The 14,417-nt window shown below is 38.9% G+C and overlaps 1 protein-coding gene across 6 annotated transcripts in view; it reads right to left on the bottom strand.

Moving 5' to 3' along the window:
- The window catches only part of FNIP2 (folliculin interacting protein 2), a 101,956-nt gene that overhangs the window by 44,745 nt on the left and 42,794 nt on the right, over positions 1-14,417 (bottom strand). For 4 of the 6 annotated variants that reach the window (XM_061992576.1, XM_061992577.1, XM_061992580.1 and 1 more), the window contains 3 exons: positions 13,756-13,956; positions 10,101-10,216; positions 5,153-8,963 (listed from right to left, as the gene is read on the bottom strand). In XM_061992576.1, the coding sequence (XP_061848560.1) occupies positions 8,885-8,963; positions 10,101-10,216; positions 13,756-13,956 (396 nt within the window). In that variant the 3' untranslated portion in view covers positions 5,153-8,884. Of the gene's footprint in view, positions 1-5,152; positions 8,964-10,100; positions 10,217-10,282; positions 11,294-13,755; positions 13,957-14,417 lie in introns of those variants that run through there. The other 2 variants (XM_061992578.1, XM_061992579.1) reach the window with 2 other exon arrangements.

Here is a 14,417-nt window from a genome sequence, read left to right as displayed (position 1 = left end):
TATCATTCATGCATCCCAAGCAAAAAATAAAGATGCATAAGAGCAAAGAGCAGATGTTTAGAAAACCAAAATAGATGTCTTTGACAGCATCCTTGTGGCAGATACTGTCAGATAAACTATCCTTATAGGCAAAATTGTAATTGCACACAATAAGCTTTTGAGGTAGTATATAAGATTCAGACAATTTTTTTCTGAAACTCTTTTACTCTTTTTTCTTTCCTGAACAACAAGTGTGCTGGACGCTGTCTGACTCTAAAGCAATTACCAGGAAGGGAAAAGGGAGGTGTATGCATCCTGACCCCCACTAGATTGGCCAGTAGGGCTGTCCGATGTGAAGAAAATGGTTTTTTTTAAGACTCAGAAGATCAGGTATGAACTTTTGCCGCAGCCTCCCCACATACCATTGGCCAATTGCCTCATCCTTCTGTAATGAACAGCAGTAATTACCAGAATGCTGAGAAAACAAACACGAGCTGCTTTTATGCTGAGCCACAGATGTAGGGTGAAAATTCTCAATCTGCCACCAGCCAAGCTTAATCAAGAATTAGGAATGGTTAATCAGTGTGGTTAACTCAGCATGGTTCTGAGATGAAGATGCATTACAGAGTGACTAGAGACAAGTTTAGTGAATCCAGAGATGAACTCAGTATTGCTGCATAGTGCTGCACTGTTAAGCCGTGCTATCAGGATGCTCTATGCTATGCATCATCACAGAGTACATAAACCTGCATTTAACTCGAGCAACTTCTCCACACTGTAAAGTTCATAAACATGTTTCAACCTCAACTGCAATGCAACCCAGCTCAGCATCGCAGCTCTGAGCATAAGGGCAGTGGTGTGCACACTGGCAGCCAACCATCAAACTACTGGAAGTGTTATAACGCAAAGCATAGTCTGATGATGACAGAGACTTCACCCCAGACTGATAACAAGCTCATCTGTGTGTGAAATTTTAGTTACATGCCTTTTTTTGTTGGAGAAAGAGTGACACTTGGCAATACTCAGCAACAGCAGGGAGGTGACTTGCAGGTGTAGTTTGCTGCTCAGGTTCATCAGGACAGCAATTTCTAGGGATCCCTGCTTCAAGTGATTTGCCTCCCACTACAGGACTACGCAGCTCTTAGCTCTCCAGCCAGACCGTGGTTTGAAATCCCCTCGGCACAAGTTGCAAAGTCCATACCAGCTTACTCTGGTCCTGGCAGAACAGTTGCGGGTCACAAAAACAGACATGCAGAAAAGGCTTTAATATACATGGAAGAAAAGAGAGAACATTAATTTGAAAAGCAAGGCGGGGAGGAGCCAAGCCAGCTTCCCTGTTCAGTGTGATCTCAGAGAAGAACTGGCTAGATTAAGTCCTTAGCAGCAACGTGGTCTAAACCTCACGAGGCTCAGGACAGGAAGCCTTCTGAAGATGAGAACAGCATTCTTGAACTACCAGCTTCCTTGTCTATTAAGAGCATGGGCATTGACACGTGGGAAACCACCAGATCCTCTTCAGCTCCTCCACCATAACACACAGTTCCTCCTCCAACCACTCCCACTCACCAATTAATTGCCTAAGACACTCAGAATTTATTTAGCAACATTACAAATGGGCTTTGCATCTTTTGCTTTTGGTGTTTACTCACTGCTGAGCAACAGGAGAGACTACTGCATTCTTGTGGGAAGAAAATGGCACAAGGGAAACCAGAGGCAGCTGTCTACCTTCAGGGTGTAGCCATAGCTGGGTCTAACACAAATGGTTTAAATACCAGAGGCCTGACGGACTCGCTTGAAACATCAGTGTCTAAGTTATGTCCCCAGTTGTATCACACTGACATAGCTCAGCTCCTGGCTCACTGTGCCAATCACATCAAGTAGGCATGCAGAGGACCCTGCTCAACAAGCTTTGGGATTCAGTCACTCTCACATTAGGGACATCAAACCCTTACAGGAGACTATCAGAAGTTCAGTTATGGTAAATGAAAAGAGTTGTCTTTCCCTTAGTGCTAACTCTGTTTCTGTTTCATCCCCCCATGAGGCAGCCTGCTCTCTATATTCTTGAACAAGTCCACACAATCCAAGGGCCAGGCTGGCCCTGGGACTGGGGCAGCCAGGAGGGCTATTCTGACTCAAACAGGCCGCAATGATTCATGCGTTCCAGGCACCTCTGTCTCCCAAATCAAAAGGGAAGGTATATTTTATCTATCAGAAACAAACCTGAGCAATTAAAGCACTTGAACTGTGACTGCAGTGCCCTTAAATGAGCCAGTCCCTAACAGAAGGCAGGAAGAGCTGATGGTGTGGAAAGGTGATTTTAAATTTCTCATCACTCACAATAACAGACGTGTTTCTAGGTCAAAAAGCTTGCAGGTTCTGGGGAACCACAAATAATTCAAAAAAACCCCCACTTCATTCATAATCCCTCTATTTTTCAATGCTGAAGTGAATAATTTTAGGAGACTTCTTTGTCTTAAGGCCTCTGCAGATCTTAAAAAAAAAAAAAGGAGATGCAATATTCTAGAAAATGAAAACATTTCCTTGACAGTAACATCCAGAAAGAAGTCCTCAGGCTCATTTTGCCTTCATAAAAAAAAAGATAAGGTAGTAAAATAAAGCTAAAATGACAGTTAAAGGACCTGTTTAAAACAATTTTGTTGCATACAGGGTTTCAATCCAATCCAGTGGATGGGAAAACATTTTTGTGAGCCAAATATCCCAGCCTTTGATCCCACGGCACTCCTATCGGACTACACAACAGCTTCCGGGGAAGACCTCAAGCTGACCTAAGCATCACTTTGTATTTCCACATCCACAAACATTTCTCTGTCCATAGGAGAGGGTGCTTTCCTCCTTGGTGGGAAACTCCTTTCTCAGGGGAGTCTGCTCTCTCCCCAACATCATTTTGTCAGATCATAGTAGATTGCTGGGCCAAAACAACAATTCTCTCTTGTAGCTCCAAATGGAAGAAATATAGTATATAGGATTATATTTAAGTGCTTGACTGTAACTCCTCAGACCTTTGGTCTTGTGTTGACCTTTAGGATTTCAAGACAAAATGCTACTCTGCTCACACCACTTAAACTGTTTTAGCTTTGGGATTGTGCCAGACAGACAACTGACTGCAACTATTATAAGAGTAATTTTCCAGCATGTGGATTACAAGCATGTGGCTACTTAAGCTAATTTTATATAGGCTCAGAAGCCTTTCTAGGTCACAGTCTCACGGTTTGTCTCTCGCTGCATGCCCTTTATGTCCAAAATCCTCTTTCATATGTTCAGTCATGCTCTTTCCAACTGCATACGTATAGGAAACCAGGAATGTGGTGCATGAATGATTAACAGAAAGCTTTACTAGGCTATATGACTTTTTAATTTAGACAGGAGGGAGAAAGAGTAGTAGAACTTTGGCACAAGACTTCATTACTCTGTGATATAGTTCATGTTTACTTATACTTGCCTTCAACTCAATTACATACAAGGTTCTGTGATGCTCCTTGCCCTTTATAGAAGAGGGAAACTGTTTAAATCAGTTGTTCTCCATTAATATTTGCATTATTTCAAATTACTTTTTTTGAACAAGTGACAGAATTGGACTGCAGAGTTCAAGAGCTTTTCAAATCTAGATATCCTTTTCTCTTCTGCAGCTGTCAGTTCTAAAAGTTCCTTGGCAGCCTTCTCAGCCATACCACAAAAATGTTTATTAATACAGTTCTCCACCCTTTCTCAGTGCTTGGCCATTTTATAACAGCCAGCCTGTGCACCTGCCTTTTGCTGAGCTGCCAGGGTCTAAAGCATTTGAATTCTGAAACAGATTGTCTAAGTGTCCTTCTTTTTTTTTTAAAAAAAAGCAGTTGATATGACCAACAGCTCAACTGCAATTAAGGAGCTTCACAGTGTCTTACAAAGTCTGGGTGGAAGTCCAGGTTGCTGCCCCACATAAACTGCTGAGCCAGTCTCGTGGCCCATGAGTATCAAAGACATCAGGAGCTGGAGCAGCCTCATTCCTTTTCTCACTTGTTCCTAGGTAAGGGGATCTCATCTCATTCCTGGAGATCTGTTCCTATGTAGTTTGGAAAGAAGACATCTGGAGTAAGGGTTACCTTACCACAGCACCATCACTTTGTGTGATTTTCACAGTAAAAAACCCTTTTATTCTTGTAAACGCTCAATCTGATTAACTTCTATAACAGTGCTCCTGCACAAACGGTGACCTAACAGGAGCACAAGGTACACAGGAACCATAGCAGGTAACAGACATTTCTCCTTGTCTCAAGCATTGCGTGCAAGTTGCATTAGTGCCTTGGAGCATGAGAAAAATAAGCAGATTTATTTTCAAATGCTCCAGAGTTGATAATTACTGCAGCAAGACCAGAAGGCCAGAAGCTGTACTCAGAGCACTGTAAAAAGTCCTTGATGCCAAAGTTCCTGGGCCTTTATTTCCAATCCTTGTAGTCAGGCTGAGACATTTGAAGTATACAGGTGAGGAATCCTTATACCCCAAAATCAGACTATAACCCAGATCTATTAAAAAATGTCCAGCATAATTACAAGTTGGTCATCTGTTGTCCATTTTTATTTCATAAATAAGGACTTGCCAGTAAGCTGCAGAATGCTAAACAGAATTTCAGGTCATGGAGACTCTGACATAAATTGAAGACCTCTCTATTTTAAACTCACTCATGCCAAGTCCATTGACCAATGCATAAGCCAGTTGACAAGGTGACACTCCTATTACACTGAGTAGTTTAAAAAACTAAATATGTTGTGTAACAGTGACACATTTTTTAGGTAGCTCTTTTCCTAAGCATTTAAGCTAAAGTGCCAGCCACACAGGTGTGTAGAATTTCAGCACAATCTATTCCAACAGAGTGTGTTTATTTTCCATTCTTTTCTGTAGTCAGTTTTCACATTATAAGAGCTCTTGTTTACATCTATCACATAAGTGAGGCAGAGCTTCCAAAGATGCTAATGGTGTTCAAGCAGGTTTCAAATTCTGTGAAGCCTTCCTGTTAGGCATGTCTTGCAACATCTGCTTACTCCACTAACGTGTTATCAGATGTCCACATGTTATTACATCTCAGCTACAACAAGAACAGCTATTTCAGAAGTAAGTTTTAAAAAGGAAGATGCCAAATACCACTTACATTCATTTCAGAAAGTTTATTGCACCAAATGCCGCAAAGAAATAGACCAAAATGAGAGCATACATAAACAACTATAAGAAAAAAAATCCATGTAGTTTGACATTGGTATTCGGTCATTCCTAAAAAAGCCTATGCTCTCCAAACATGCAACAGCAACACACATTTTTTTCTACTATGGAAAGACCGCTATGTATGTTAAATCAGCCCACTTGACCTCAAGACCAAAAAGTCTATAGTATATTCAGCAGTTCAGACTTGGTTTTGATTGAGGTTCTTTGAATTGAAGTAGAAGTTGTATTTGAGGGATAAGTGATCATTTTGTGTAAACTTTATATACAAGAGTTTGGTATATCTGAAAAGGGGTTTTGATTTTGAGAGTAAAGATTAATAGAGTAGGGAGTGAAGATCAACCTGTAACTCTGGAGGATGTTGTTAGAAACGTGAATTACAGAATCAGTGCCTATTCATTTCTTTTGGGCCGAAGTTGTATACGTTAGTTCAGAGAATACCTACTTAAAATGTTTAGATCTTGGTATTGTTTGAGGTTAAAAAATTCCTTTAGATTAAATACTACAATTTAGCAGTTCCTTCCTTTCCATTGTGGATAAAAGTCTAGTCTTGCCTGGAAAAAAAAAGCGCATACATTCTTTAAATTACACTGTGTAAACTGCATTTATGTGGGATTCTGGAAAGACTGTGCACTCCCACTTAACCAAGAAAGTATGTATTTAAGTTTACAAAAAAACTACATAATACTGATAAAACCAACTTTGGAATATTTGAAAATTAAGCTACATTATCAATTTTAAACACATCTGTACATTCATATCACTTTTTATCCTATTAAAATAAAAACAAAAACATGCCCTAAAGATGTCTAACAACACATCTGTAAATACTTACTGTCCTGTCATGCCACACTAATTTACATAAAGAGCAAGATACTACTAAAAACAACTTAAAAGACTTAGAAACAAAAAAAGCCCTAGAAGGTGGAATCCTGTCAACTGAGGTAGTACATTTGGTGGAAGGGAAAATACGTATTGAACTTTCTTTAGTCTAAAGCCTTTTAAAGGTAATTAACAGCTTTCATTTTGGATTTTCTCTCTCCCAAAACTAAAACTGTGAGAACAAGATAGTTCATCGTGTAATTTCTGAAGAGCAGCAAAATGTTAGAGAAAGCAGCACGAACTATAAAGTTATAGCATGGGCTGAAGAAAATCCAAGTGCTTTTGAGCATCAGGTCACACGCCACCCCTCGGTTAATAGATCTGGACAAAAGGTAGATTTTTAAAATATATATATTTTTTTTTAAATAGCCATCGTAAAATCAAGTGTTACTGATCAGGGCACTAGTCTTGAAATCACTGAATGCTGGCTAACCTCTGACTTCCTCAGTACACTCCATGATAAAAAAAGCACATATTTTTATGTTAGCACATATTTCTTGGAAAAATTATCAGAATCTGTTCAGGCAAAAATCCAACTAGTACTCTGAGAACTGGAATTGGCTTTCAGCTACTCTTTAAGAGTGACATGAAATACAGAAAGTACATGAGGACTTCTATATACACTCAAGAGAAGCAGTTTCATAGCCTTACACATGCGCACGCATACATTCTCCATCACAGGGGTAATTTAGGAATATGTGATTTGCTCCATGGTTCGTTCTTTGCCCTAATGTTGGGGAATAGAGAGTGCTATCTGCTTAACAGCTATATGCAGAGGCAAGTTTACTTTCCAGCAGATAGAAGGATTCACAGACCAAAGATAAAAAGTGTTTGCTTAGCAGTAGAAGAAAATCTGAACCACTGAAAGACTTTAGCCTTTTTAGGCAGTACACTAGGGAAAAGTAAGAAAATGCAATAAGAGAGACATATGGAATGTCAGGTCAGAAACCCTAACATATAAAGAACAGCTTTAGAAGCATCAAATCAGAATACTAAGTATTCCTCCTTTGCTTGGAAACAACCTCTCTTCACAGTATGTCAGTCTACCTATTTCCCTCAAAAAGCAACACAAGGTTAATCAAGAACCCCCCATCACATTTAAACAACTCACAATATGCACATTTCATTGTTTCAAATCACTGCAAGTTTACTGTAGAAAAAGTCCAAACATCAAGGTAGTAGGAAATAAAAACACTTAATAAAAGTGTGTCCCTTCAGTGTTAAAAATCTGTAATTGCCAACGAGGAGAACTTGCAACCAGTGATGAGGAGTTTCTTACATTTGCTATTCTCGAGCAATCCCGTTGCTAGCAATTTGCTTGCAGGCTGACAATTTCAGACATCTCATTCATGCTGGCACACAACAGAACTGTCCAACATTGAGTCTTCCATTCCCTTAAAAATGTTTGTTTCGATCCTTTGTTCTCTCCTCAGTCTGGTCCACATCCAGCTTAACAGTGCTTTATGCAAAAAAGGTACATTTTTGTTTTTACATTCATGTTATCAACCACATGAAAACGGTAAAATACAAAAATTTATTTCGCTTTCTAGAAACACAGAAGGCCAGTATCAACTAAAGGAGAAGTAGTTTCTGGTCTCAGAGTAGTTAACCTATTAAGGAAAGGCACCCGGTTGATAGTTCAAGATTTCTGTAGAATCAAAAAGGGTAATTGCAAACATTCATAGTAATATCAAATATTGGGGTTTGGCCCCTACACTTCATTTTACTTCAAACAATGTTCCTCTTTTATTCCTACTTAAGAGTGACAACTAGTAGATGGAAAAAAAGTACTCCTTTTTGACTAAAGGTTTGGAGGCAAGGGGGTGGGGGGGTGTTGTTTGTTGCCTTGTATTTTCCCAATAAGCCTGTCTTCGGTTTGTGCCCATCACTTGGTGTAGGTGTGCAAAGCCATGCACTAACAGCACTGGTATCATACACAAGTTTGGCAAATTCATACTCTGAGAGAGTAACACTCAATGACACCTAGACACAGGCTGAGTTCCCAGGACTACAGTCATACAGAAACTCAAAAGAGTTGTTGAAGTTGCATCAGCAACAAATGTAAACTTGTAGCAGAGATTCCATAAGGCTTTCCCACAAAATCCCTATCTCAGAAGTCCGTTCCATCCGCCTTCTAGCCATGGGCCCATTGAACAACTCCTCATTAAAACAGAAGCAGACAAAGCTTTTTTAACCTCTTGTCCTTAAAGCGCAAAGTCGCGTGACCTCACGCGCACCTCGATTCCCACATAACATGGGGCTGCTGAATTCAGGTTCTTTGTTCTGAGCCCATCACTTCTACTATACATCATCATGTGTATGCTCTGCCTGAAAATCATGTCCCATCTACTACACTTGTGTATAGGAATGCTATATACATAGTTTACAGCTCCTCCTCAGTAAAGAAAAACACCACAAGCAAAGTCTTACGAAGGCCGTTCTAACCCGCTTGTTCTTTTAACTGTTACTTCATGGTCTTGAGCAGCGTTTTGGATGGCAGCTCCTGGTGTGCCACATAGTAGTGTTAACTTTTGCCCTTAGAGTAAAAAGAAAATGCAAGGGTGCAGTTGTTTTCTTGATTTAAGTCAGAAGTGAGATTGTAAGAAAAACCTGAATGCCTTTTACGTTATGTAAACTGAAGTCCTCTGATAAAATGTCCAGTTGAATCAGAATCAGAAGGTGGTAGAACGTACAGTCATCACCTGCTTTCCTCAGTGTTCCCCTTTGCCAGTGTTTTGCACCTCTGTTCTTCATTCAACATTCCCACTTTATTTTACTTTAAGGGAATGGCTATCCTGAGACTTTAATTTATAAGAGTATTTGAGCAACATACGGGGAATGAGTACTTGCTATAGCAGCCAACAAAGGCAAGTCATTGGATTCAATCCTAGAAATTAAAAAAAGAGAGACAGACTTTAAAATAGACAGTCACCTTCACATACGGAACACAAAAAGATGGTTTTCATCCACTTTGAAGAATCTAGAAGAGTCTTGCTATAACCAAGTTCGTTTAATTATCATCTATTACTCATAACATACCAGTAAAGGTAGGTAATAGTGTTTAACACTAAGTATGCAACCATTTAACTCAAAAGATAGCAGTATTTTGTGGTATATAATCTTTTGTGACTTAAAGAAAAACATTTATTTGCCAAACCACAAGCCTTAGCTTGTATAGTCTTACCAGTCAGTAGGCAACAGTAAACTCAGTTTAACAAAGTACCAAACATGAGCTTACAGAATACTGTACATGTCACAGCTCTGAATACAACTCAGGTCACCATATAGCAGCACCATAGTATTACCAAAAATGACCTAGAGCTGGCATTATTAATTACTATGCAGTAACAGTACCAGAAGTGTCTCAAATGCAATGGTCTCTAAATGTAAAGCTGCTCAGAAGCCAGGAGGTATGTATTTATTTCTGTATATTTATATACGTATACACACTGAAAAAAAGTCCCGATTTCAGGGTTTCACTACTTACAGCTACATTTCTCACTGTGAAATCTTGGAACAGTCTGGATAAAGGTAAGTCAAGTTTTACCTACTAATCAAGTACTCCTAATTAGCAGACAGCTGCTAAACAGGACACCTATTTTCCTACACCTGCTTTTTGAGAACACCTCCTCCCTCAAAATACAACTACACCACACAACCCTCCAAAAATTCTCAAGCATTTATTGGGATGAAGTTTTCATTAAGGAGACTGAGAAAGACAGAAAGAGTACACATGAATGTGTGGATAACCTCACCATGACCAAAAACCAAACTTTCCTAAACCTTTAGAACAAAGACAGGCAAGTAATTTGTCCTTGCTGCAGAACTACGCCTCCTCCTGACTTCCATATGTCTCTGTAGAGCCCATTTTTACACTTTATTTGGCTCATGAAAAGAAGAAAGTGAAATATGAAGTAGGAAGCCAAGTCTTTGTGTGAACAAGATGTCAACATTCTGAAACTGGAAAGGAAAATAACTGCCTCATGTTTTGCCCTTGACTAAGACCGATATGTGCAATACTCACCCCAACACAATTCCTAGTTCTTTTACATGCACTCTTGTATGTCCTCGGAGGTATTCTGAAAGCATTTTGCTTTTGAGATACATCTCTTGTAGTCTATCCTCAAGATGCATTATGCACTGTAAACAGACCAAAAATCTCAGAACAACTTTAGCAGTTGCATGCAAACTTTACAGAAAGTAGGCATGTCATTTTAGCTTCTATCTTAGCTAAAAAATGTCGTTCAAAGTAAATCTCCATAACAGGCAATTGATTGTTACAGCTGTGCTACCAACCTCAAAAAGTCACACTACCCCCTCCAACTGCACATCCATGTTCCACTCAAGTCAGCCTTAGTGTTTCTGCTACTTAGTTTCAACCAGGTTTAAAGATACTCAAAGGCAGCTGACTCAGAATGAAACCAGAATACTTGGATCAAGATTACTTTTCTAACAAATCAGTACTATTTTGTCTGAAAGACTCATCTTAGGCAACAGTTCCTGAAGTTAGCGTTCTAGCTCTAGGGATCTGCCATTCAAAAAACTAAGACTCAAGAAGTGTGAGACACCATTATCTTACTTGTCATAAAATCATAGCTTTTCCACTCAGTATTTTACTGTACAAGCTAGGTTCAAATTACTTTTAGGCTTTTTTTTTAAATTAGTCCTAGGTACTTCTAGTTTAAAATTGCTTACACATTTGATGCAGTTTGCCAAAAGGTTCAAGCTGAAATACCAATTTAATCACTTCCCTGTTCTTTCAGCAGTAGCAGGCTAGAAATGCACATTATTTTTAAATGCAGTCATGGGATGCATGGCATTTTTTCATACACCAACTGCAGGACAGCAGATGAACCTTCGCTTCAAAGAGAGAGAAGAGGTTTTTTGGTAAGGCAGGGTGAGTAAGTAGGATGTCTTCACAAGATGAGTAGAAAGGATATCTTATTAGATATTATATTCTAGGACAAAAGGTATATTCAACTTTATATAGTTCTTCTTTCCATTTCCAAAAAAAGTTAGGTGAGTTCAGCTCTCCAAATTCCAGGAGATGAAAGCAGGAAGTGCATGCAGAACCTCGTGTTATCAAACGTATGATCACCCAGCAGGCGCAGACAGCAATTAGAAAAGCAGCAGCAAATAGCTTCGGGCCATCGTCCAATGTAGTTTTCAAGTTGAATGAAAACCATAAGTTAGAAACGAGATCTTGTGAAACCAGTTCTGCCAATTAAAAAATGAGAAAAAAAGAAAGGCTCGTGCTTCTAGGTAGCCTACCATGTTTTTTGCTGATGATCTGGAGCAAGACCAAGATTTTTAATGATTCTCTGTGCTTGTTTCAGGTCTTGATCATGGAAGGTAGAGGCACGTTTTAAAAATCATGCTACGTAGTAGACTAAGATCACTGCCATCAGTAGCAGAAAGGCAAAAGCTATTTGAGAGTAGTTTCATCTATTTGCTTCAAGCAAGTTTTCACTAAAGTCATTACCATCATAACACTTCTGATTCTAGCTGAAAGGGAAACATCTTTTTCATTACAGGTAGCCCTAATACAAAAAGCCTATGAGCACTTCCTCAGTGGTTCGGGGGAGCACGTAGCTGATTGACAAAGTAGCAGTTTAAAACATTTCAATTCTTGCACTCGTGCTGAAAAAAAAATTAAAATCCATGATCCTTTAACTTGTGAGAGAGCAAGTAAGGAAGAATATCACATAATTCTAGAAGAGAGATTCTTTATGTAAGCTTATCTGCTCCTCCTGAATACCAGCAAAGGACCAAATGACATTTTCCCCCATCAGCTCGGTACATGAGTCCATTTTTTTTTTTAAATATCCACAATTTGTGTTTTTATGTTAGCTTCCTCTGCAGCTTTTCTCATTGACTAAATGGAGAGGAAAAAAGTCTAGTCACTTCTAAAAATAGAAAGCAGCTTAAAATTACTTTAAAGGTGTAGGTAAAACTTTTGACATTTTGCTGACATGCAGCAGTTACAATCATCGCTTCTCTCTCACCCTGGCACACTGTAGAGCTCTCTGAAGTATAGCTACCAGCCTGACATAACACAAAGATATCACCACTTCCCTTTCATCCAGTCTTGAGCTTTCTGTTTTCTGTTGTACCACAAAACCCCTAAAAAACCTTATTCATCTGAACAGTAACTGCACATAAAGTAACACACATTCCTAAAGGAAATTTCAAAGGTACTGCATTATGCTCACCTCTAATCAGTATGAGTATCAGAATTTAAATCAATAGAATCAGTTCGATAAAAAAGTCACACTTCTCCCCCTAGAGTTTGGTAGAACAATTAACTTCCACGCACAATTGTTCTGTTTTAGCAAAGTTGTAAGATCCACCAACAGAAGGATCAAATTTTCTCTAATGTGGATTATAGAAAATGTATTAACTGCCAGCACTGCCACTTCACTGTTCCTTTTTGTAAGAAAAAGGAGATTAAAAAAACCCTTGAAAAACTTTCTACCTCCAAACCCCTCCTACACCACACAAAGCACACACAAATTGTGTACATAAAAAGCCCAAGGCAACACTGGAAAGAACATTTCAGTTCCAGAACCAACTATTCAGTTAAAAAAATATCAGAATTTGCGGTGTTACTGTGCAAGTGTTAGAAAATAATTTCAATCAAAACTTCATATTCTTTGGTATGCAGAAGAATAGAGGCAACACTGACAATGTACCCACATATTTTGCCTACCACTTGGCTTGAAGAACTTGGTATAATCAATACCACTCATTTTATCCAAAGCAATTCCAGCTAATATCTGTCCTACTCTTCCATTTGCTAGCATGGTCATTACACTGGCCTCCTACAAAGCTTCTCAAGGCTATCTGCTGAAGGATAAACCCATTGCCTTGAATGAAAAAGGAGTGACTTCTAATAAAATACACCCCGTCTCCCTCACCTGCAACCATGCATTAAAACTCAGTATAATTCCACTGTCGGACTTGTGGGTAATTTTGTTGTAATCTGCAATTACTGATTTGCTCTGATGAAGACCACCACTGAGGACAGGAAAAAATGCTGTAGGATAGGGAGTATGCAATATGACAAAGTAACATCCTCAGCTGCAACCCACCCACCCCCAGCTGTTTTCAGGTTTCTGTCTTCACCCAGCAATTCTATGGAGATATCATCAAGGCCATCCATAACAGCACTTGCTGACAGAGTTGGCTAAAATATACCTAAAACAGAAGGGTGAAGTAAACACATTGACACAGTTATTTGGGGAGGAGAGAGAAGCAGCATCCACTGAATGGGGTTGGACAGAAAGCCCAAGAAGGAAAGTTGTATGCTAGAAACAGGCCAGGATACATAGAGGCGTCAACAACTTAAAGAGTAGAGAAGTGTGCAAATTATACAAGTAAAAAAAAGCCAAAATTTAAGGATCCTAATAAAACATGAGGACTGTGCTAAAATTTCTGAAGTAACTTTAGTTTTGGCATATGTATTTTGAGGTAGTTAAATTTTGTCTCTTAGATGTAAATTAAAGATAAAGCAGTATCTGTTACTGGACTGTAGCATACATTCTTTTAAGTATGTTGTACCAAACCTGCACTATTTCAGGCATTAGTTCATTGGTGTAGCAACGTGATGTACAAAACTATTTGCTATCTTAAGCTAAGCAATTCTCATTAGATTCAGTCTTCAGTAAAGAAATACTTACAAAGTCAGCTGGAACGTTGAGTTTGTAAAGCTGTAAAATAGACTGCAATAAACTGGATACTTGACTTGAAACCAAAACATCCTTGCCTAACTTCACAGTGTCCATCATCTTTCTCTGGCTTGTAGCTACTTGTACATTCCATTTATCTGTGTCTGCAATAATGCAGACAGCTTCTGCTATGGGCTCATCTAGCACCGGATGCTGCAACAGATACAAAACACAAACATTATGTGGCACTTTCATATACACAGCTAAGTTTGAGGTTCCACTTTTATTCACACTGAGGCAGGGAACAAGAAAGCAATATTATCGATGCTTTTATCCAACAGGAAATCAAAGGCATGTCCAAAAAAAAAAAAAAATCACAATACCAACTTCAGTGACAAGGTTTTGCACTCAGTAACCGTGAGTCAGTTAAGTCTTAGCTGCCAATTTGATCAAGGCATTTGATTTCAAGTAGTGCTTCAAAAAATCACTACTCCAGTATTTTTTTTCCTTCAAGTATTTCATCTTCCCTGAAAAGATAAGCTCCTTCCACAGTGAAAAGAGTAATAATTATACTAATCCAACGATGGTGAAACTATATTTAAATGTCTCAGAGACATGTGAGGGATTTTACCATGCAGAATCAAGGCAGGGTATGTACGAAGTGACACTATTGC

The sequence above is a fragment of the Colius striatus genome, chromosome 3, assembly GCF_028858725.1.
Source record: "Colius striatus isolate bColStr4 chromosome 3, bColStr4.1.hap1, whole genome shotgun sequence".
NCBI classification, from domain to species: domain Eukaryota; kingdom Metazoa; phylum Chordata; class Aves; order Coliiformes; family Coliidae; genus Colius; species Colius striatus.
This window is presented reverse-complemented; position numbering and strand designations above follow the sequence as displayed.